This window comes from Dendrobates tinctorius, unplaced genomic scaffold (assembly GCF_039654945.1).
Source record: "Dendrobates tinctorius isolate UK_male_01 unplaced genomic scaffold, ASM3965494v1 ptg000035l, whole genome shotgun sequence".
Lineage (NCBI taxonomy): Eukaryota > Metazoa > Chordata > Amphibia > Anura > Dendrobatidae > Dendrobates > Dendrobates tinctorius.
This window is the reverse complement of record NW_027361703.1, coordinates 16,425,806-16,451,824: the sequence shown is the minus strand read 5'-3', so window position 1 is coordinate 16,451,824 and position 26,019 is coordinate 16,425,806. Positions and strand designations below refer to the sequence as shown.

At 43.4% G+C, this 26,019-nt stretch overlaps 1 protein-coding gene across 3 annotated transcripts in view; it reads right to left on the bottom strand.

The window, feature by feature from the left end:
- The window catches only part of ZNF277 (zinc finger protein 277), a 137,273-nt gene that overhangs the window by 109,070 nt on the left and 2,184 nt on the right, over nt 1–26,019 (bottom strand). For 2 of the 3 annotated variants that reach the window (XM_073573301.1, XM_073573300.1), the window contains one exon: nt 5,598–6,080. The exons of the other annotated variant lie outside the window; for it this stretch is intronic. In XM_073573301.1, coding sequence (XP_073429402.1) covers nt 5,598–5,853 — 256 coding nt within the window. In that variant the 5' untranslated portion in view covers nt 5,854–6,080. Of the gene's footprint in view, nt 1–5,597; nt 6,081–26,019 lie in introns of those variants that run through there. 3 annotated transcript variants of the gene reach the window in all.

The following is a 26,019-nucleotide window of genomic DNA, read 5'->3' as shown; positions in this document are numbered from 1 at the left end:
GGTAACTAAGCGTGCGCATCGCTTAGTTACCCGCTGTGTACCTTGGATACCTGCAAGCTGGCGTATGGGGACGTTACTCCCTATTTTGCTGTCTAAATTTACAATATTATGAATACAACTGAAACACTGTTTTCACTTTTAGCCACGCATTATTAAATACATATTTGCATTTTTTAAATTTATTTATTAGTGCAGGGGCAATAAAGGTGGCTGGTCCCAGAATTCCAAACAGCTTCAGAGCAGCGCTTGCAAGCTGTATAGCAAACAGCTTGTATCTCTTCTTGCCTAGGAGACCGGCCACCTATGATAGACAGCAAAGGTAGAGGGTAGTCTCAGAAACAAGCAGTAAATTATGAAATAAGAGGTCAAATGCAAAGTTGCTAGTCTTACAAACAGGAAAAAGAGAAAACCAATTTAAAAGCACCACTCCAGCATTTCTTTTATTGCACTTTTAGTGTGATGCTTTAAATATAAGTCCCCTGGCCCAGTCTCATACTCACCTTCTGGTGTTTTAATCTGTTTTCACGGTCGTTCCGACGAAAAGTGACCTGCCCCATTCTAGAGTTTCATGGAGTGCCGCGGAGGTCACTTTTCAATACATCTATAGGAGAGCCTTGTCCTGGCTGTCATAGAATTGCAGTGAGAGCTTGTGACTTGGCTTCTGATTTCCAACCAGTCAGAAGCTGCGCTCACAAGATAGCGCTGTGGGACCGAAGCAGTGCCGAAAAATGAAGACGCCGGAAGACGAGTATATGACCGGTGGCAGGGGGCTTATATTTAAAGTATCACTCCAAAGTTGAAAAACAAAACAAAACGCTGTAGTGGTCCTTTAACCCCTTCACCCCCAAGGGTGGATTGCACGTTCATGACCGGGCCAATTTTTACAATTCTGACCACTGTACCTTTATGAGGTCATAACTCTGGAACGCTTTCATGGATCCCGGTGATTCTGACAATGTTTTCTCGTGACATATTGTACTTCATGTTAGTGGTAAAATTTCATTCAAATAACTTGCGTTTATTTGTGAGAAAAACGGAAATTTGGCGAAAATTTTGAAAATTTCGCAATTTTCCAACTTTGAATTTTTATGCCCTTAAATCACAGAGATACGGCACACAAAAAACTTGATAAGTAACATTTCCCACATGTTTACTTTACATCAGCACAATTTTGGAACCAAAATTTTTTTTTGTTAGGAAGTTATAAGGGTTAAAAGTTGACCAGCGATTTCTCATTTTTACAACACCATTTTATTTTTAGGACCACATCACATTTGAAGCCACTTTGAGGGGTCTATATGATAGAAAATACCCAAAAGTGACACCATTCTAAAAACTGCACCCCTTAAGGTGCTCAAGACCACATTCAAGAAGTTTATTAACCCTTTAGGTGCATCACAGGAATTTTTTTGAATATTTAAAAAAAAAAATGAACATCTAACTTTTTTTCATAAAAAAAATACTTCAGGTTCAATTTTTTTTATTTTACCAAGGGTAACAGGAGAAATTGGACTGCAAAAGTTATTGTGCAATTGGTCCTGATTACGCTGATACCTGATATGTGGGGGGGAACGACTGTTTCGGCGCATGGCAGAGCTCAGAATGGAAGGAGCGCCGTTTGACTTTTTCAATGCAAAATTGGCTGGAATTCAGTTTGGACGCCATGTCACGTTTGGAGAGTCCCTGATGTACCTAAACAGTGGAAACCCCCTACAAGTGACCCCATTTTGGAAATTAGACCCCCCAAGGAACTTATCTAGATATGTGGTGAGAACTTTGAACCCACAAGGGCTTTACAGAAGTTTATAACATAAAGCGGTACAATTAAAAAATCATATTTTTTCCACAAAAATGATCTTTTCACCCCAATTTTTATTTTCCCAAGGGTAACAGGACCCTAAAAGTTATTGTGCAATTTGTCCTGAGTACGCTGATACCCCACATGTGGGGGTAAACCACTATTTGGGCGCATGGCAGAGCTCGGAAGGGAAGCAGCGCCATTTGACGTTTTTGGCTGGAATTGAGATCGGACATCATGTCGCGATTGGAAAACCCCTCATGTACCAAAACAGTGGAAAACCCCCACAAATGACACCATTTTGGAAACTAGACCCCCTAAGGAACTTATCTAGATGTGTGGTGAGAACTTTGAACCCCCAAGGGCTTCACAGAAGTTTATAACATAAAGCCATACAATTAAAAAATCATATTTTTTCCACAAAAATGATCTTTTCACCCTCAATTCTTATTTTTCCAAGGGTAACAGGACCCTAAAAGCTATTGTGCAATTTGTCCTGAGTGTGCTGATACCCCACATGTGGGGATAAACCACTATTTGGGCGCATGGCAGAGCTCGGAAGGGAAGCAGCGCCATTTGACGTTTTTGGCTGGAATTGAGATCGGACACCATGTTGCGATTAGAAAACCCCTGATGTACCTAAACAGTGGAAACCCCCCACAAATGACCCCATTTTGAAAACTAGACCCCCTAAGGAACTTATCTAGATGTGAGGTGAGCACTTTGAACCCCCAAGGGCTTCACAAAAGTTTATAACCCTCGGACGTGAAAATAAAAAAATCATTTTTTTCCACAAAAATGATGTTTTTGCCCCCAATTTTTTATTTTCCTAAGGGTAACAGGAGAAATTGGACCCCAAAAATTGTTTTGCAATTTGTCCTGAGTAGGCTGATACCCTACATGTGGGGGTAAAACACTGTTTGGGCGCATGGCAGAGCTTGAAAGGGAAGGAGCACCATTTGACTTTTTCAACTCAGAATTGGCTGGAATTGAGATCAGACGCCATGTTGCATTTGGAGAGCCCCTGATGTGCCCAAACAGTGGAAACCCACAATTCTAACTCCAACCCGAACCCCAACACACCCCTAACCCTAATCTCAGCCCTAACCCTAACCCTAGACTTAACCCTAGCCCTAACCCTAGCGGAAAAATGGAAATAAATACATTTTTTTTATTTTATTATTTTTCCCAAACTAAGGGGGTGATAACGGGGGGTTTGATTTACTATTTATGGCGGTTTTTATATTTGGCAGCTGTCGCACGCTAAAAGACGCTTTTTATTGTAAAAATAGTTTTTGCATCACCACATATTGAGAGCTATAATTTTTCCGTATTTTGACACACCGAGTCATGTGAGGTCTTATTTTTTGCGGGACGAGTTGACGTTTTTATTGGTTCCATTTTCGGGCACGTGACATTTTTTGATCGCTTTTTATTCCGATTTTTGGGACGCAGAATGAACAAAAACCAGCGTTTCATGAATTTCTTTTGGGGGGGTGCGTTTACACCGTTCCGCGTGCGGTAAAATTGATAAAGCGATTTTATTCTTCGGGTCAGTACGGTTACAGCGATACCTCATTTAGGTCGTTTTTTTATGTTTTGTCGGTTTTATGCAATGAAAACTATTTTATATAAAAAAATAATTATTTTTGCATCGCTTTATTCTGCGAGCTATAACTTTTTTATTTTTTCGCTGATGATGCTGTGTGGTGGCTCATTTTTTGCCGGACAAGATGACGTTTTCAGCGGTACCATGGATATTTATATGCGTCTTTTTGATCGCGCGTTATTACACTTTTTGTTTGGCGGTATGATAATAAATCATTATTTTTTGCTTCATTTTTTATTTTTATTTTTTAAGGGGTTCACTAAAGGGGTTAACTAACGGGACAGTTTTATAGGGCGGGTCGTTACGGACGCGGCGATACCTAATATGTGTACTTTTATTGTTTTTTGGTTTTTTTATTTCCAAAAAATGGATTTATTGGGGGAATATTTTTTTTTTTTCTAATTTATTTGGCGATTGTTTTTAAATTATTTTAACACTTTTTTTTAATTTTTTTTTAACTTTATTAAACAGTCCCAGGTGGGACATCGCTGATCTGTCACATCACAGATCACTGTGACAGATCAGCGATCTGTCACAGGCAGTGCAGAAGGCTTCCTCATGCCTGCGCTCTGCAGGCACTGAGGAAGCCAGCTTCCTGCAGGCCCCCAAAGGTCCCCGTCGCCATCTTGGATTCGGGGACCTGCAGGGAAGGAGCCCCCCGCAGCAGCGCTGCACATTGCGCTGCCGTGGGGGGCTCAGGAAAGCACGGAGGGAGCCCCCTCCCTGCCGATGCTTCCCTTTAACCCCCGGTACACCGCGATCATGTTTGATTGCGGTGTGCAAGGGGTTAAAGTGTCGGGGGCGGTCCGTGACCGCCCCTGACACATTGTGCCGGGTGTCAGCTGTGATAATCAGCTGACACCCGGCCGCGATAAGCGGCGCTCACCACGTGGGCGCCGCTGATCGCGGTAGACGTACTATCCCGTCCATGGGCATAGGGGCCCAGGTCCCATGGACAGGATAGTACTTCGGATGTCAGGAAGGAGTTAAAGAGAACCTGAAAGCTGATACGTGCTGCCTGATTGGGCAGTATGTATCAGCTGTCACGATCCCTTTAAATATTATAACATAAAATTGGCAGTTTTAAAAATCATAAAAGTCTTAAAAAACACTTTTTTATCCACTAATGGCTAAAGCGTATACATTTGTACATACACTGCGCATAGTAACAGGTAATATAAAGGTAATATAAAGTGACTTTCCTAGCTATATATAAACTTGATCTAGTGTGTGGGAGTTTGGGTTAATATGGTTTTGTTAGTAATAACAAGCGTTGCCATGACAAACACTGCATAGAAAAATAAAATAAATACATATATCTAGAACTAGGTTTTATTCTTTTTTTCTAAATGATCCACAGTATGAACATGGTGAATAAAATGACTATACAGTGGAGAACATGAGAATCAGAAACCGTAATGTAATATATGAGAGCATAGTGACATGGTAGACTACAATAATTACACATCCAAAGCACTGGCAAAAATAGTTTATTTTCACACTATAGAGAAATATAGTGACATGTAAAAGTTTGGACACGCCTGGTCAAAATTAAGGTTATTGTGAACAGCTAAGCAAGTTGAAGATGAAATGATCTGTAAGGCTGTGTACCCACGTTGCGGATTGTATGTGTTTTTGCCGCGAAAACGCATACAGAACGCACCCCATGCATTCCTATGGCATTCCGCAATGCTGTGCTAATGCTGCGTTTTTTTCCGCGGCGGAATCGCATAGCGGAAAAAAAGGCAGCAGGCTCATTTTTGTGGAATCGCCGCGATTCCGCACACATAGGAATGCATGAGATCCCCTTACTTTCCGCATGTGGCTATGCCCACCATGCGCAAAGTGAGCGGATCATGTGCGGATGATACCCAGGGTCTGGAGGAGAGGAGACTGTCCTCCAGGCCCTGGGTACCATATCCCTGTAAAAAAAAAAAAAAAAAAAAGAAATTCTTTTTTTTTTAAATCAGGTTATACTCACCTTCCAGCGTCCCGCACAGCCTTACCGATGCTCCCACCAACTCCCGGTCCCAGTAATGCCTTGCGGCAAGGACCTGTGATGACGTAGGAGGAGCTGACCGGAGGGGGCACGGCCGGGGCGGAGCTTAGTGGCGGTCAAGCGCTGCGCCTGGTAACGCAATTCTGAAAGTAGCCTTACCAGCCCCAAGCAACCCCAAACCATCACATTACCTCCACCATGCTTGAAAGATGGCGCCAGGCACTCTTCCAGCATCTTTTCAGTTGTTCTACGTCTTACAAATCTTCTGTGTGATCCAAAAACATCAAACTTGGATTTGTCTGTCCATAACACTTTTTCCAATCGTCCTCTGTCCAATGTCTGTTCTTTTGCCCACATTATTCTTTTACTTTTATTAGCCAGTCTCAGATATGGCTTTTTCTTTGCCACTCTGCCCTGCCTCTTCACTGTAGACGTTGACACTGGCATTTTGCGTGTACTAGTTAATGAAGCTGCCAGTTGAGGACCTGTGAGACGTCGATTTCTCAAACTACAGACTCTAATGTACTTGTCTTGTTGCTCAGATGTGCAGCAGGGCCTCCCACTTCTCTTTCTACTCTGGTTAGAGCCTGTTTGTGCTCTGAAGGGAGTAGTACACACTGTTGTTGGAAATCTTCAGTTTCTTAGCAATCTCTCGCATGGAATAGCCTTCATTTCTAAGAACAAGAAAAGACTGTCAAGTTTCACATGAAAGTTCTTTTTTTCTGGCTATTTTGAGAGTTTAATGGAACCAACAAATGTAATGCTCCAGATTCTCAACTAGCTCAAAGGAAGGTCAGGTTTATAGCTTCTCTAATCAGCCAAACTGTTTTCAGCTGTGCTAACATACTTGCACAAGGGTTTTCAAGGGTATTCTAACCATCCATTAGCCTTCTTACACAGTTAGCAAACACAAAATACCATAAGAACACTGGAGTGATGGTTGTTGTAAATGGGCCTCTATACACCTATGAAGATATTGTATTACAAACCAGACGTTTGCAGCTAGAATAGTCATTTACCACATTAACAATGTATAGAGTGTATTTCTGAATCATTTAATGTTAGCTTCATTGGAAAAAAAATGTGCTTTTTTTTCAAAAATAAGGACATTTCTAAGTGACCCTAAATTGTTCAACGGTATTGTATATGTATGTACATACGTGCTTCTCAAAAATTAGAATATGTTCAGAGAAATGTATGGTCAGTAAATGCACTCAATACTTGGTCGTGGTTTCTTTTGCATCAATTACTGCATCAATGCTGTGTGGCATGGAGGTGATCACCCTGTGGCACTGCTGAGGTGTTATGGAATACCAGTTTGCTTTGATAGCAGCCTTCAGCTTGTCTGCATTGATGGGTCTGGTGTTTCTCATCTTCTTCTTGACAATACCCCATAGATTCTCAATGGGGTTAAGGTCAGACGAGTTTTCTGGCCAATCATGCACAGTGATACTGTTGTTTTAAAACATGGTATTGGTACTTTTGGCATCTCCAAAAGGCTTGTCGGCAGAGGGAAGCAGGAAGTGCTCTAATATTTCCTGGTAGACGGCTGTACTTACTTTGGTCTTGATAAAACAGTGGACCTACACCAACAGATGACATGGTTCCCCAAACCATCACTGATTGTGGAAACTTCACACTAGACCTCAAGCAGCTTGGATTCTGTGCCTCTCCACTCTTCTTCCAGACTCTGGGACCTTGATTTCCAAATGTAATGCAAAATTTACTTTCATCTGAAAACAACAACTTGGACCTCTGAGCAACAGTCCAGTTTTTTCTCTCCTTGACCCAGGTAAGACGTTTCTGGCGTTGTCTATTGGTCATGAGTGGCTTGACACAAGGAATGCGTCACATGTAGCCCATGTCCTGGATACATCTGTGTGTGGTGGCTCTTGAAGCAATGACTCCAGAAGCAGTCCACTCCTTGTGAATCTTCCCAAAATTTTCGAATGGCCTTTTCTTAGCAATCCTTTACAGGCTGCGGTTATCCCGGTTGCTTGTACACCTTTTCCATTACTGTACCTGGATACAGCACTCTGCGAACAGCCAATTTCTTTATCAATGACCGTCTGTGACTTACCCTCCTTGTCCAGAAGGCAGTCATTGACACACTCCACATCTGTCAAGTCAATAGGCTTCCCCATGATTGTGGAGCCTACTGAAACAGACTAAAGGACCTTTTTAAACGCTTAGGAAGCCTTTGCAGGTGCTTTTTGTTAATTATTCTAATTTACTGAGATAATGACTTTTGGGTTTTCATTGGCTGTAAGCCATAATCATCAACATCAACAGAAACATCAACATTAACAGAAATAAACACTTGAAATAGATCACTCTGTTTGTAATTGCCCTAGTCTATATCATATATGAGTTTCAATTTTTGTATTAAAGAAGTGAAATAAATTAACTTTCTGATGATATTCTAATTTTATGAGAAGCACCTGTAGAAGATGCTCTGTACTTTACAATAACAAGTCAATAGGAAAACTCAAAAGACACCCAGAGCATGATGCTAGCAATTTCTATCTTATTCAATGGAATGTAAAAAAAAAAAAAAAACACAACTGGAAAATTACAAAAAGAAAAGAAAAAAGACCACAAAAATCATGGGAAAACCATCAAAAATACACCTGTGGCTAAATTAAATCATCAGCAAAATTCTCAGGAATCAACCGAAACAAGTGACATCAAAGACGCTTCAAGAAAAAAGAAAATCTCCAGTTTCCCCATCTCCAAGATTCTATCCCAATATGTGTAATAAGTGTAATTAAAGGGAACCTGTCACCCCCCCCCCCATGCGTTTTTAAGTAAAAGAGCCACCTTGTGCAGCACTAATGTGGCATTCTGTCAAGGTGGTTCTTTTATTTACAAAAAATAAAGGTAACCAGCTCACCTGCTTTCTTGGCTAGTAGTGGTGCGTGGAAGCTCGGATATTTCGTGAAGCCACACGTGGAGTAAATCAATAATGAAAAAGTTTCCAGCTTCCAAATATACAAAAAAATGTTCTGGCACTTAGCCTCTCTATTCTATTAGCAGTGGCTCATGGGTTAATAATAATGGGTTAATGTCACCTTGCTATTGAAAGGTGGCATTTCTTTGGAGGGAAGCACAGTGTTGGGCTGTGAGCACAACCCCCATCTGTGAAAGTCGGGCACTCAGACAATGGAGCCGTTTTCTAACCCCCACATCTCCTGGTGTACTGGCCTGTCTCCTGGTAGCGCCTCCAGCCTCTGGACACTACGCTGACACACACAGCAAACCTTCTTGCCACAGCTCGCATTGATGTGTCAACCTGGATGAGCTGCACTACCTGAGCCACTTGTGTGGGTTGTAGAGTCCATCTCATGCTACCACGAGTGTGAAAGCACAACCAACATTCAAAAGTGACCAAAACATCAGCTAGAAAGCATTGGTACTGGAGATGTGTTCTGTGGTCCCCACCTGCAGAACCACTCCTTTATTGAGGGTGTCTTGATAATTGCCAATAATTTCAATCTGTTGTCTATTCCATTTTCACAACAGCATGTGAAATTGATGGTCAATCAGTGTTGCTTCTTAAGTGGACAGCTTGATTTCACAGACGTTTGATTTACTTGAAGTTATATTCTGCTGTTTAAGTGTTCCCTTTATTTTTTTGAGCAGTATATATACAGTGCCTACAAGTAGTATTCAACCCCCTGCAGATTTAGCAGGTTTACACATTCGGAATTAACTTGGCATTGTGACATTTGGACTGTAGATCAGCCTGGAAGTGTGAAATGCACTGCAGCAAAAAAGAATGTTATTTCTTTGTTTAATTTTTTTTAAAATTGTGAAAAGTTTATTCAGAGGGTCATTTATTATTCAACCCCTCAAACCACCAGAATTCTGTTTGGTTCCCCTAAAGTATTAAGAAGTATTTCAGGCACAAAGAACAATGAGCTTCACATGTTTGGATTAATTATCTCTTTTTCCAGCCTTTTCTGACTATTTAAGACCCTCCCCAAACTTGTGAGCAGCACTCATACATGGTCAACATGGGAAAGACAAAGGAGCATTCCAAGGCTATCAGAGACAAGATCGTGGAGGGTCACAAGGCTGGCAAGGGGTACAAAACCCTTTCTAAGGAGTTGGGCCTACCTGTCTCCACTGTTGGGAGCATCATCCGGAAGTGGAAGGCTTATGGAACTACTGTTAGCCTTCCACGGCCTGGACAGCCTTTGAAAGTTTCCTCCCGTGCCGAGGCCAGGCTTGTCCGAAGAGTCAAGGCTAACCCAAGGACAACAAGGAAGGAGCTCCGGGAAGATCTCATGGCAGTGGGGACATTGGTTTCAGTCAATACCATAAGTAACATACTCCACCGCAATGGTCTCCGTTCCAGACGAGCCCGTAAGGTACCTTTACTTTCAAAGCGTCATGTCAAGGCTCGTCTACAGTTTGCTCATGATCACTTGGAGGACTCTGAGACAGACTGGTTCAAGGTTCTCTGGTCTGATGAGACCAAGATCGAGATCTTTGGTGCCAACCACACACGTGACGTTTGGAGACTGGATGGCACTGCATACGACCCCAAGAATACCATCCCTACAGTCAAGCATGGTGGTGGCAGCATCATGCTGTGGGGCTGTTTCTCAGCCAAGGGGCCTGGCCATCTGGTCCGCATCCATGGGAAGATGGATAACACGGCCTACCTGGAGATTTTGGCCAAGAACCTCCGCTCCTCCATCAAGGATCTTAAGATGGGTCATCATTTCATCTTCCAACAAGACAACGACCCAAAGCACACAGCCAACAAAACCAAGGCCTGGTTCAAGAGGCAAAAAATCAAGGTGTTGGAGTGGCCTAGTCAGTCTCCTGACCTTAACCCAATTGAAAACTTGTGGAAGGAGCTCAAGATTAAAGTCCACATGAGACACCCAAAGAACCTAGATAACTTGGAGAAGATCTGCATGGAGGAGTGGGCCAAGATAACTCCAGAGACCTGTGCCGGCCTGATCAGGTCTTATAAAAGACGATTATTAGCTGTAATTGCAAACAAGGGTTATTCCACAAAATATTAAACCTAGGGGTTGAATAATAATTGACCCACACTTGTATGTTTAAAATTTATTAAAATGTAACTGAGCAACATAACTTTTTGGTTTGTAAGATTTATGCATCTGTTAATAAATCCTCCTCTTGTGTGAAGTTTGAAGGCTCTAACTTATTTGCATCTTATCAAACCTGCTAAATCTGCAGGGGGTTGAATACTACTTGTAGGCACTGTATATACAATGTGTATATATCTATTCATGTCAATGTGATTTTATTGTACAGCGCACTGAATTGACGGCTTTTAAAAAACGGATCCTTCAAAAACGGAAGAAAGGGATGAAAAAACTGATGCGACGGATCCATTTTTTTGCCGGATACGGCGAAAAAACGGATCCGTTGCTTGTTTTCACAATCTGCGACGGATCCATCGGGCCAACGGATTATGACTGACGCCAAAAAACTGATATGTGAAAGAGGTCTAAGTTACTGTAATGCCTACACATGACGTAAGAGACATAGCTTATCAGGAAAACTATACTACATTTCTAACAAGATTATTAGCAAATACTTCCTATCATTACACCTACTAAATATTGTGATAGGATAATGGAGATGAGAATAGACCTTTAAGTGTCTTTCGCTTGAAAAATTTGTCAGGTTTGCTTGAGTTTTTTTTTTTTAATCAGATAAATTTTTATTAAATGATAACAATTATAACATATATGACATCAAGCAGTTGTTCACATATAATCATATTTTTTTGTGAACAAACCCCCCCCATCCTCCCCCCTCCGAGACCCTTTCAGTGTCTTCCTCATTTTTATTCCGCTACTCTTTCCCACACCCATATATAATTGTTTATTATGCACATCATCTATATCATAATACATCCTCCCCACAAATCTACCTCCATTCTACCCATGGCTGCCATATCTTATGAAACACATCGAGTTTATTTCTCTTAGTATAAATACTTTTTTCCAATGAAATTATACGCTCCACCTGCGTAAGAAAGTCTCGTCTAGTCGGAGGCTCTTCTCTGATCCAGAACCGAGCGATCAACTTCCATGCAATGAACAACAGTCTAGCAATCGCCAGTTTGACCATGGATACCGCTACTAATTCTTCCACATAACCTAATATACAGACCAAAGGGTCTCTGGGGATTGCACACCTATATATCAATTCAATCCGACTCAAAACAACTGTCCAGTCCGTAGACAATCTAGGGCAATTCCACAGCATGTGCAGCATGTCTGTCCGTTCCTGCGAACATCGTGGACACTCGGAATCGGACCTCAAACCCATCTTGAACAGTCTGTTGGGAGTTCTGTAAGCTCTATGAATTACGTATAGCTGAGACATCCTCCCAGGTTCGCTCATAGAGATCTTAGGCACATATTCTAAAATAGATTCCCACCTATCGTCATTTATCTCTCCCAATTCAGCTTCCCATTTCACTCTAGATTTGATGGGATGTTTGACTAGAAAAGTGAACAATAAATCTCTATACACCTCTGAGATAACCCCCTTTGTCACGCTGTTCTCCAAAATGGAGCCCAGCGTGACATCAAACTGGATCTCAATAAGTTTTCTCCGACATTGCGACCGATACGCATGCTGAATTCTTTTATAATGAAACAAATTTGAATGCGGTAACTGGAATTCTGTTTGCAGCTCCACAAATGACTTAAGTCTCCCCTGACCCATTAGCTGTCCCAACCTACTGATTCCTGCCTCTCTCCAGGGCCCAAATCCTTCCATTTGCTCGAATTCTTGCAAATTTATATTATCCCATACAGGAGAGTATTTGGTAAAGCCCGTGACACCCCTTATCGGTTTAACTTTTTCCCATACCTTATGAATTAGGAGAACAGTAGGAAACCGAGAGCCTAATTTTAAAAACTGTCCCCCTTCCAAACTCTCTCCCAGAGGCCATTTTCCAAACAAATATCAAAAACTACTAGGCGACTGTCCCCGTCCCGTCTCCACCCCCCATCCTCCAATATGCTGGCATTGTGCTGATAGAAAATAGACCCAGGGGTTGGGAAGCGCCAAACCTCCTTCCTCCTTTGGCCTCTGCAAAGTTTCTTGTTTAAACCGTGGGCTTTTCCCTCCCCATATTAGTTCGCCAAACGGCGATTTAATTTTGTGAAACCTACTCTGCGAGATCCAAATTGGAGAATTATGCAGTACATATAAAAGCTGTGGCATCACAATCATTTTTAAAAGGTTCACCCTACCAATTACCGAAAGATGTAATTTATTCCACGCTGATATTTTGGAACGAATTTTTTGTAGCAAAGGGCTTAGATTATGTTCTTCAAACCTAGTCAACGAAAGGGCGATTTCTATCCCCAAATATTTAAATCCCGAAACCACCTTCAATTTTGCTGACCTTTCCACCTCCCCCATATCTCTATCTACCTCATCAATGGGCATTATGCACGATTTGTCCCAATTGATTTTGAGTCCGGAAAATTCCCCGAATTCCTCAATTAATGCCACAGCGATATCCAAATTCTCCCGAGTCCTCCAAAAATAACAAAATATCGTCGGCATACAAAGACACCCTCTCCTCCTTCACTCCATAAACAAATCCTTTTATCACTTGTGCATCCCTTATTTTAGTGGCCAGAGGCTCCACGGCGAGGGCAAACAGCAACGGAGACAACGGGCATCCCTGCCTCGTACCCCTATGTAATGAGAAACTATCAGATAATTCATTATTCACTCTAATTTTTGCCGTTGGAGAGGAGTATAGCAACCCCACCCACGATATAAACTTGGGCCCGAACCCAAGGCCCTTCAAAACCGACCACAAGTACTTCCATTCTACACAATCAAAAGGCCTTATGGGCATCCAAAGACACTACTACTCTCTTTCCAGCATTTTCGGCTAGAATTTGCATATTTAAATATAGCCTCCTTAAATTGATTGCTGTAGATTTATTGGGCATAAATCCCGATTGATCTGGGTGGATTACTTTATCAATCACGTGGGTCAGTCTGTTGGCCAAGGCCTTCGCCAGAATCTTTGCATCTGCCGTAAGGAGTGAAATTGGTCTGTAAGACTCCGGATTCAATGGGTCCTTATCAGCTTTAGGAATGACCACCACAATGGCCTCTCTCATAGATGCAGGTAATATTCCCCTCTCCAACGACTCATTAAATACCTTCTCCAATTTAGTTATTACTTCTTCATTAAAAATTTTATACACCTCTGCCGGAATGCCATCCGCCCCCGGGGCCTTATTTCCCGCCATGTCCGCCAGTGCCACCCTTAACTCCTCCGCTGCAAGCGGCCTATCCATCCATTCTCTGTCTTCCTCCCCTAATCTAGGAAGCTTAATCGCCCTCAGATACCTGTCCAACTCCTCTTGACCTTTATGTACGTATCTTTGAGGAGTATAGCTCACTGCAAAATTGCTTAAATACATCCAAAATTTGATCCCCCTGTGTAACCACATTACCTTCCTTAGTTTTAATTGCATATACATGTGAGGATTCCCGTTGTGCCGAAGCTATCACTGAGAGCAGGTGTCCCACTTTTTCACCCTCCGCATAGAATGCCTCGTTCTGAAATGCCCGCCGTCTCTCTGCCCTACGGATGTGAAGTTTATTAACTTCCGACTGGGCCACTCTCATGCGGGTCTGCGTAACTTTAGTACACTGCGCACCCAATGCTTCCTCAGCCGCCCTTAGTTCCTCCATCACTGCTTTGTCAAGATTTTGAGACCTAGTCTTATATCGAGACACTTCTCTGAATAAAATCCCTCTCAAAAACGCCTTCATAGTATCCCAGACTACATGACCCTCTGCACTACCTTCGTTTATCCTAAAGAATTCTCCCAGTTCCTCTCCTATCTTTCCCATATCCAGCAACCGTAACCAAAAGAGATGAATTTTCCATCCCATACCTGTCAACCTCCCCCGTTCTCCCAATTGTAGAGAAATCACCAGTGGACAATGATCCGATAGGACTCTGGGCAAATATTCCATTTCCTGTACCAAGTTATCCATCCCCTCATTTCCCAAAGCCACATCAATGCGAGACAGGGATCCATACGTCGCCGAGTAGCACGAGTAAGTGTAGTTCTCCATATTCCGAACTCTCCACAAGTCTATCCAACCAATTTCCCTCATGTAGTTTCCAAAAGGTGTCACATTCCCTCCCTCTCTGCTCCCCGCATGTTTACCCTTATCCCAATGATCATTTACAATATTATTCACATCACCTATTACAAGCAACGGGACCCCAGTCCATTTCCCGGATAAGTCCAGAATTTCCTGTATCTTTTTTCCAGAAAATGGTGGAGGGATATACAAAGACACAATGCATAATAATCTATTCAATATCCTACATACAATAAACACGTACTGCCCATCCTTGTCTATTATAACCTCCACTTCTTCATATGGAGTAGAAGTGTGGATCAACACCGACACTCCCCTAGCATAGGCTGAGTACGTTGAGTGATAAGCCTTCCTCACCCACCTTTTTTGTAACATAGCTACTTTGTCTTTTACCAGATGTGTTTCTTGGAGGCAAATCACTGAGGGCCTCAGCTTCAGCAGATATTGTAAAATTGCGGCCCGTTTTGAGACGTTAGCGAGACCCCTAATGTTCCAACTTAGAATTTTAATTCTACCCCCCATGATATGTTGCAATACCAAACATTTGACACGTTACACCTGAAATCTCGGTCCTCCCCCCCATACCCCCTGTCTCAACCTTCCAACTGAAATAACTCTCATCCTTCCCCCCATCCCCCTCCCGAAAGATTGTCTCCCACAACATTTAAGCTGAAAAGACTTCTCTCTCCCTCTCTATTTGAGATCAAGAAGGGCGTTTTTACAGCCTAACAATACAAGCTCTGCACTCCAACTACTCTCCCGTCCACATTTATCAAACTGCAATAAGCGTTGCGCCGCCGAACACATCCCACATAAACCAACATGGCATTACTTCATCTCAGAGATGACCATTAACTTATCAAATTCAAACTAAATCACAGTTACTCGCTGTTTCAACATCACTCAGAGTATGCTTCAACGGGACTGTCCCGCTCTGGTATTCTTCATGTTAGAGTCAAGCCAGAGTGTCGCCTCCTCTGGATTTTGAAAAAAGTGCACTCGATCCAAAGCCACAACTCTCAGCTTAGCTGGGTAGATCATTGAATAGCGCACATCCATGTCTCTTAGTCATCTTTTAACTTCTCCAAACGTCATCCGGAGCTTTTGGACCGCTGCAGAATAGTCTGGGTAGATGGAGATGCGATTGCCATCTATGGTGAGTTCCGCACAGGACCTGGCTTTCCGCAGCAGAGTATCCCAGTCCCGATAGTTCAGAACTTTGGCCAAGATGACTCTTGGGGCTGATCCTGGGGGCAGGGGTCTAGTGGGCACACGATGTGCTCTTTCAACGGAGAACATTTTAGTGAGACCATCCCCTCCTATAGTATTTTTCAGCCATGACTCAATGTACTCAGTGGGGTTATTTCCTTCCGCCTTTTCTGGTACCCCCACAATCCTCAGGTTGCTCCTACGGGAGCGGTTCTCCAGATCATCGGTTTTAAATTCCAGTTCAGCTATACGCTGCACATACTTTTTTTCCCTTTTCAACAGTTCATTAACCTGGTCTTCAGCGCCTCCCACCCGTTCTTCCACCACCTCCATTCTCTGTTCAACTTTGCGCACTGCAGCAATAATCGCAGCCATCTCTCCCTTTAAATCATCCACACGACTGTTCAAAGCCGCAAGGGCAGACTTGTTGTAAATTACCACAGAAAATATATCTTTGAGCGTCGGCTCTGCTATATCTAATGTGTCAGGCTGTTCAAGCTGGGCAGCGCGTGCAGCCACAACAGGGGATCTCCGTTCCTCCCCACCACTCTGTGGCTGGCTCCCTCCTTCCTGCTGTTTCCCAGGGATCTGCGTTGTGTCAGGTCTCTCACCTTCAGCCGCAGACCCCTCATTAGCAGCCTCCTCTGACCTCGCAAAGCGTTCCAGCCGAGCGATCACCTCCATCCGTCTTTGATATGCCGCGCTCGCCCTTGCTGCCTCCTCTGCAGCCTTGGCGCCATCTTGGGCCTGAGCGCTTCCCGACGCTGCCAGCTCCTTCTGTCTCCTGCGCGTCATCCTCGTACAGGACTCCTCTCCACCAGATCGTCCTCCACTCACTGCTACTCCCAGGATCTCTGCACACTCCATGGAGCGATTTCAGCGTTTGGCGGCGCCTCAGGTATCCTTAGTAAGGGAGATTGTGGCAGGAGAGCTCCACTGCACGTCCTCTCACATCGTGCGCTAGGCCACGCCCCCCAGGTTTGCTTGAGTTTAAAGAGAACCTGTCATGTCTGATAAATGATAATGCTATTAACCAGCAGATACAGGGTTAATCTGCAGGTTAATAGCGATATGAAAGTTCCTGGCCCCTGTACTGAAAGGGAAGCACTTGAATAAATGAAACTTTATTCCTCTCGGCAGCTGACAGCTTACAGTCATACAGACGTGCCAAGAGCAATTATAGCCATAGTATAGCGCTATCACAGTACTGAGAGTGGCGGCTGTAAGCACACCCTAGCACTGACCGCCGGCTCAGCAGTGCATCAGTACAGAGCGAAGCCGTCAGTCCTGGTGTGTGCTTACAGCTGCCGCAATCATTGCTGTGGGTGATGACTGTAAGCACACCCTGGCACTGACAGCCGACTCAGCAGTGCATCAGTACAGAGTAGAGCTGTCAGTTCCGGGGTGTGTTTACAGCCGCCGTGTTCATTGCTGTGGGTGGTGACTGTAAGCACACCCTGGCACTGACAGCCGGCTCAGCAGTGCATCAGTACAGAGCGAAGCCGTCAGTCCTGGTGTGTGCTTACAGCTGCCGCAATCATTGCTGTGGGTGATGACTGTAAGCACACCCTGGCACTGACAGCCGACTCAGCAGTGCATCAGTACAGAGTAGAGCTGTCAGTTTCGGGGTGTGTTTACAGCCGCCGTGTTCATTGCTGTGGGTGGTGACTGTAAGCACACCCTGGCACTGACAGCCGGCTCAGCAGTGCATCAGAACAGAGCGGAGATGTCAGTCCTGAGGTGTGCTTACCGCCGCCGCGTTCATTGCTGTGGGTGGTGACTGTACGCACACCTTGGCACTGACAGCCGGCTCAGCAGTGCATCAGTACAGAGTAGAGCTGTCAGTAAAGGTACTGTCACACTTAGCAATGCACCAGCGATCCCGACCAGCCATATGACCCGGTCAGGATCGCTGGTGCATCGCTAAGTGGTCGCTAGTGAGCTGCCACACAGGCAGATCTCACCAGTGACATCGCAGGGGTCGGGGGTCGCTACTTACCTGTCAGACGAGGCGATCCTGACGTCCTCTTGCCTGTGTCCACGTGTCGCTCGTCTCCACAGCAGGAAGCTGACGACGAGAAACGGTCCAGGACGTTCTCGCGCGATCAGTGATAACCAGCGGGGCAGCGGTCGGAGGTAAGTATCACACATATTGCTAGCAATATCGCTATAATGTCACAAAAACCAGCCACGTTATAGCGATATTGCTAGCGATATCGCCTAGTGTGACAGGCCCTTAAGTCCCGGGGTGTGCTAACAGCCGCCGCTCCCATTGCTGAGGGTGGTGACTATAATTGCTTCCAGCATGCCTGCATGACGGCAGCTCCTGGGAGGAATAAAGTTCATTTTCTCTCGAATTCTTCACTTTCAATACTGAGCCCAGGCATCTTCATAACACTACTAACCTGCAGATTAACCCTATATCTGCAGGATAAAATCGCAGACCTGACATGTTCCCTTTACATTGTCTGTACATATCCTACGTAAGAGTCCCTCAGTTCGGAGAATGAAGAGGATTTTTAATAAGACGTAAATTGCAAAGTTGTTTATTTTTTACACTCACTTTGGTATTTTACCCATTAAAGTTTATATCAATATAATAGTAAATGTCTGTACACCTTTATGTTAGTAAATAGAGGTATAACAAACTGTTGCATGTGTTCTTTTTCCAGATTTTCACTCGGACTCGGTGACTAGAACATACAATATGTCATTGTCAGTGTCATGATTTACTTCACAATCCTTCCTCATCTCTCACATCAAAGGAAGTCCCTGGTACAGTCAGCGACATCATTGCTTCTACTAAGCTGACTGCACGCTGTCATAAAGCCGCCCTGTGCCATGCATGTGTCACGGCTTCCTATCCTGTGTGAGTAACGGCTGTTGTGTCACACACGATACACCACCACACCTACATAGGGACACTGGCCACTCTGGGGAGATCTCAACCGAACTGGAACATTTGTTGCTACACATAATTTCTAGTTACGGTATGTGTCTCCTCTGGGGTCTGGGATGGGTTCTGTCTCCGACATGTCAATAGCGGACAGTCCGATCCAACACATAGAATGGATATGGGAATGTCGCCCGTCCGTCAGTCAACGACGTGATGATACAGGAATGTGTGCACCCTGATATAAATAGGAGCCGATTCACCCAGCCTGACTCTTATCTAACTTATGCACCGATTAACTAATCATATTGTGTGGGAATGACAGCGTCACCATTAATCACTGGAGGGCTTCATACCAAGGCACAGAATACTGGGGGCCCCTGCAGAACTCGGCTCCAGAAATAACAATGGGGGCACCGCTGGCGATCACAGTACAGATAGTGCATGTAGTACAGTAAATGGCAAGCCTTACAGATGCATTGCTTTATTCTGCAAATTAACCCTTTGTGTCTGTGCACACATTGCACTTTCGGCACAGTTTCATCACAAAGCCTGAAGGATTTCTTAGTCGCAGCGAAGTGAATAAGAATCCTGAACTGTTCCACAAGTTGCTTATTTGTGACTTGCAGATTTAAATCTCCAGCAGGTCAATTCTTCCAGCGTTTTTACTGCAGATTTCACCCATACTAATAGGAAAAGCACATCTAAAACTCTTGTAAAAAAATTAAAACGGCCTGAATTTTATGCTGGGTTTTTCCTGCCAACACATCAGCAAGTGCAGCAGATTTTGTCACGTGAGAACGTTAGGACATTGACCTATAAAATGGGAGTTTAGGGGGCCATTTACAAGCCGTATTAGCTAGAAGGCACAATATAAAGTATTAAAGAGGACCGGTCCCCAAATCCAGAGTGGCCATTACAGTACTGTTCAAAATAATAGCAGTGTGTTCAAAAACATGAGTTACTCACACTATTTATTTCCAGCATTGGGAACATTGCACACTGTTTTTTTTAATTCAAAACATGGAAGAATGTGTACAATTTTTAGCTACTTCACAGAAAATAAAAAATAAACATTGGGTTGTTCTAAAAAAAATAGCAGTGTCTGCATTTGTCTTTAGAAACTCACAATATGTACTCTTTTTGTGGATCTGGCATTACTCAGAATCACTAACCTAATATTTAATTGTATACCCATAGTGTTTTAGAACTGCTTCACTTCTACGTTGCATAGAGTCAACCAACTTCTGGCATCTGTCACCTGTTATTCCAACCCAGGATGCTTGGACTACAACACACAATCTTTTTGGCATTTGTTGGCTTTGCCTGAGAAATAGCATTTTTAATGTCACCCCAGAAGTGTTCTATCGGATTAAGGTCCGGGGATTGGGCTGGCCACTCCATAACCTCAAATTTGTCGGACTGGAACCAAGATTTTGCTCATTTACTGGGGTGTTTAGGGTCATTGTCTTGTTGAACCACCCATCTCAAGGGCATATCCTCTTCAGCGTAAGGCTACATGATCTCTTCAAGCATATTAATATATGCAAACTGGTCCATGATCCCTAGTATGCGGTAAATAGGTCCACCACATTAAGAGAAACATGCCCATATCTCAATGCTTGCACCATCATGCTTCACTGTCTTCAGAGTGTACTGTGGCTTTAAAGGGAATCTGTCACCTATTTTTTCGATTATCAGCTGCCGGCACCGCCATCAGGGGCTTTTCTACAGCATTCTGTCCGGTCTTGGTCCGATGGGTGTCGCGGTCCGGTGCGTCCCATATTCTAGCGGTGACAGCCTGTTCTTTGCTTTCTGTCGCGGCTCCTGCCCAGGCGCACTGAAAGGTCAGAGAGGTCTGGCGCCTGCGCACTGCAGGACTCTGCCCAAAACAGCGATTAATCTGATTAGTCATATTGGACTGCTATTATTTTGAACACTATTGTATATTCCCACTTCTCAACTGAATATCCAATTTTTTTTTTTTTTTTTAGAAATTCCCCCATATAGTTTCAGATACTGTATATGAGCCTTTTTATATAGTGTTAATTTTTATGGTCTTTGACAAAGGGGCGGCGATCACATGATTCTCTGGGGGCTTGTCTTTAGGCTGCTTTGCAAACTAAAGAGACGTGTTTTAGCAAAGTTAAAAAAAAATTACAAACAAAATGGTAGCTATAAAAAAGTGAGAAAGCGGGACCACAATGTCAAGGCTATCTGATAATTAAATTCTGCACTGTTTTTGCTCTCAGTATTTAAGAAACACCACTGTAGGCTCTGAACATTAGTGTGCACAGAGCCTTAAAAGAAGAGAATCCCAGTACAGGATTAATAAATTGCATAGAGAATGACAGTACATCCCCGTTATAGTTCTAATAAGGCACCGGCGTAGTAATTGTCTGACTAGAATCTAACCATATTCTCATTCAGACACTGACGCCTTGGAGCTTTCTGCCTTGTTACACACGACAGAAGGATTAAGGGGAAAATGATAAAAACAGACAATTTATTTCATAGCCTGTGCAGTAGATCAACTCCCACTCGCAAAATCATTTACAATCCAGATTGCAGTTAAGCATGGGCATACAAGTGAGCCACTTCTGCTCCCCATCAAGTGGGCATTAAAAGACGCTCCTGTGTGAGGCCACTGTACATCTTAGGTTAGGTGCACATTAATACAGTACTCTTCTTCGGACACAATGTGGAAGTTTTTGTCAGAATCCCCAGAAAACTGCATGCCAACGAGAACCCGGAAAGAACCATTAACTTGAATGAAGCCGTTAGAGTCACTGTGGACAATGTCTGGCCTTCAACTTGGCAGTATTCGGCTTTAAAAAAAAAAAAAGTACACCAAAATTTGTTGTGCAATTTCTCCTGAGTACGCTAATACCCCATTTGTGGGGGAAATCTACTGTATGGGCGCACGGCAGGGCTTGGAAGGGAAGGAGCCCAATTTGACTTTTGGAACGCAAAATTGTCTGGAATTGAGAGCGGACAACATGTCGCGTTTGGAGAGCCCCTGATGTGCCTAAACAGTGGAAATCCCCACAAGTGACACCATTTTGGAAATCACACCCCTCAAGGATTTTATTCAGGGGTATACTGAACCCACAGGTATGACACAGAATTTGATAACAATAGGCCGTCATATTGATAACGTCGTCATTAGTGTTATGTGCAAGTGCTCGCTACTCCAGTTTGCATCAGGTGCTTGGGTATGCACCGGATATCACGGGTGCTCGAGTGACATGCTTGAGTCCCCGTCCCGCATGTTTCGTGGCTGATAGACACCTGAAAAAAAATAAAATGCGGGGATCCGTGATATCCCGGACATAACCGAGGACCCAATGTAAACTCGAGTAGCGAGCACTTGCGCTCAACACAAGTCATCATAACGTCATCATTTTTTTTTTTAAACCCCCAATTTTAACTCAAACCTTAACACAACCCTAACCCCAACTGCAAAGAACAGAAAAAAATATTTTTGGTCTTATTTTTATCTAAGGTGTCGAAGGGGGATTTCATTTACTATTATTTTTCCTTTTGATCACTGTGATAGGGTCTATTGCTGTTCACTATAAAATTCACAATCTCCTTTGATCCTTTGACGCCCAGGCTGCAGTAGGGCTTCATCAATGTTCTATAATAGCAAGCATGTTTTTTTTTTTTTTTTTTTTTAAGGCGTCCCTGGCTGCCATGGGAAGTAATTAGCTGGCAACACGGTGGCTCAGTGGTTAGCACTGTTGCTTTGCAATTCTGCCGAGGTCAAATAGAACCAAACAATATCTGCAAGGAGTTTGTAAGTTCTCCCCCTGTTTGAGTGGGTTTCCTCTGGGTTCTCAGGTTCCCTCCTACATTACAATTAGATACTTATAGGGAAATTAGATTGTGAGCCCCATTGGGGACAGTGATGGTAATGTCTGTAGAGAGCTGTGGAATTTGATAGCACTATATAAGCAAAGTATAATAATAATAATAAATTCACATAATCTTGCAGCACATGGTACCAACGGCCGTTAGAAGTTAGGGCTGCCATGTTGAAGGGGTTTTAAATGCGGCTGTCACAGCATTTAAGAGGGTAAACTGCATTACAATCATACATGTTTTACTCTGAACTGCTGCAACGTTTCACACAAAAACATAGTTGAACATGTGATGACTAGTCCAGTTTCTGTAGAGCTTCTAGCAAAAGACCTGGCAGTCTGAATGAGCTAACAGACTAGGAGAAGCCAGTGAGGTCATACTTCTTGGACTGGTCACCTTGTCCACGGAAGCACTTTCAAGTACGGCATGTTTTCCTCTGAATTTGCAGCATTTCAATGTAAAATATAAATGTTTGCTGTCCAGAAGCCAATCCTTCGACCTGTTTATGAATCAAACTAAGCTTAGTCTGTGAAAAACTTCAGCCCTCAGCTGTCATCCCAGTTGTACCTGAGTGCTGTGTTTTTGGTTTTTGTTTGTTTCATAGAGAAGCTTGAGAAACCTCCATCAGTAGCTGATGCATGGATCAAACACTGATGGAAATCAGATACAAAACACTGATGGAATGGAAATCAGCTCTTTGCACATGAGAAAAATCACTGACGTCTCAAAGAACCGATGAACTCAGGTCACCTTACTGACGTCACCACTTGACACTGCTGTGTCAGTGTGTTCCGGCTAGCGTGCTGAGTGGTCGCATTACTCATGTCACCACTCAACACACCATCCATATGTAGCAGAGTTGGAGATCGTTGTAGGACGTGGGATGGATTTATTATGGCAGACCCCTTTGGAATATTTGATGTTTTAAAGGTAATGAATGGGTAAGGTAATGAATGGGTAAAAGAGGGTTGGAAAGTGATTTCCTCAAATAAAGAACTTTTCTCTGTGTGGTCTTTCATTTAAAATTACGAAATTAGTAATGGGGGTGTCTTATTGATGCCTCTCCATTACTAACCCCTGGGCTTAAAGTCAGCTGACATTACAAAGCTGACATCAACCCCAAAACCATTACCAAGCTTGTCAACGCACAAGAGGAAGCGGGAAGGGCTGAGGCTAATGGATGCGCTATTTCTGGGACGGCGTTATTATTCTAGGAGGGGGCCAATATCCATGGCCCCTTCCCAGGCTTTTAATATCAGCCCACAGCTGTCTGCTTAGCCTTTGCTGGGTATTAAAAATAAAGAAAACGCCACATCATTTTTTTGGGGTCCTCCCTTTTTAATAACCAGTGAAGGCTAAGTAGGCAGCTGTGAGCTGATGTCAATAGCCTGGGAAGCTTAAGGTTTATTGCCCCTTCCCAGGCTATTAAGACCAGCTCTCAGTTATCTGCTTTCCATCAGCTAGTTAATAAAAATAAGGGGTACCCCACACCATTTTTTCCTTTTATTTAATTAATAGCTAAATACATGTACCGTAAGCTGCACACGCACTGCACTAATTATATATCTCACTGACATCTCTTCTATTATATCTATATATCTATTCTATTCCGACAGCTCACGCTGTAAATATACTCTACTTGGCTGATGAAATGTCAGGTTTCCTATGAGATGGGTGCATAAAAATCACACAGCACATGCATGATGTGCATGCATTGACTTGCATTGGTGAGTTTTATGGGCCATATGCAGCATGCTGTGATTTCTCTTTCCTCACCCTAATTTCAGGTGAGGAAAAACTCACAGGTGAACACTGCCTAATGGAATAAAATTGTGGCGAGTCCAGTGTGATTTTTTTTTTTCTGACATTGCACCCGACGATTTTATACGCAGATGTGAGCGAACCCTAAAACTCTGCGTATTTGCAAGAGAAAATGACTCGTTGCAGATTTGAAACACGCAGCACAGGTCAGTTTATGCTGAGTAAAAAAACCAAAAAAAAGCACAGTGGGCATGAGATTTCTATAAGTTCCATCCAGTTTGCTGGAACTGTAAGATGCTGCATTTTTTACACAGCATCAAAAAACTCAACAAAAGCCCATCGTGGGAACACAGCCCTAAGGGACTGCTAGCTGCAGATATAAATGGTTATCTATGTTATGAATCTATGATTCTGCAGTTTACAGCCTGGGATCTTTTGATGTACTCCTTTTTAAGCAAACAAGGTGTAGTGGAGGTTGAAATGCAGAACAGAATGTAAAAGTAGGAGGTTATTTCCATAGCTAATAAGAGATCATCACTCTATGAATAGTCACTGAGACCTAGAATTAAATGAGGTTGTCCATTACTACAATCGTTGTTCAGTGGCCGCTAATGGGCTGCAGTGCTCATGTGACAATGTCATGTCACCACCTGGAGCGGCGCCGGGACGGAGGGTGAGCAAGTGGTTTTTAATTGTACCTGTGCCATGTTAGCATTTAAGAAATAGTGGACAACTACTTAGAAAAAAGGCCAATGAGCCCCAGAAATACGGTCATTCACAACGTAAATCAATACTGTCTGTTTTATCAAGCTACGGCCGGGATCACACATGCGAGAAACACGGCCGAGTCTCACATGTTAATACTCAGCACAGCCGCCGGCACTCAGGAGCGGAGGGTGTGGCCGCATAGCAATACATGGAGCCGTAGGCTCCGCTCCCGAGTGCCGGCGGCTGTGCTGAGTATTAACATGCAGGACTCGGCCTAAGAGACTATTTGAGAATCCTCAGTTCTTATCTTTTCCATCTACTGGCTTTCACGGTTCCAAGATATTTCTACTTTAACAGTGGGTAAATGATCCATGAACTGCTTTTATGGAAAACAACATGGCCACATCATGGCATTTTTTGATGCTTTTATCTACCACTATGGCTAAAAACACAACTCTAATGACAGCTATCTGATTACAGCACAAATCCTGGAGAAAATGAAATTAAAAAAATAGACCAAATCGCACAGACTTTTCACTGGTCCTAGTGCATACATAAGGCCACGTTCACATGTTCAGTATTTGGTCAGTATTTTACCTCAGTATGTGTAAGCCAAATCCAGGAGTGGGTGATAAATCCAGGAGTGGTGATGTGTTTCTATTATACTTTTCCTCTGATTGTTCCACTCCTGGTTTTGTCTTACACATACTGAGGGAAAATACTGACCAAATACTCAAAGTGGAACATCGCCTAAGACATATTCCCTATTCAATAAACAGAGGCCAAACAAGAGTCCCGTGGCCTAAGGGTGTGTGCCCACGATCAGTAGTCGCTGCGGGTTGGACGCTGTGTATTTATGTAGACTCAAACCCGCAGCTTCCACATGTTACAGGATATTGGATGGGATTTCAAGAAATCCAGTGCCCACTATGCGTCCATACCTGCCTGTGGATCACCCGCGCAGACTGTAGCATGTACATTTCTCTTGCAGAGATGCGAGTTTCCCCAAGATAAGTGTCACCCGGACA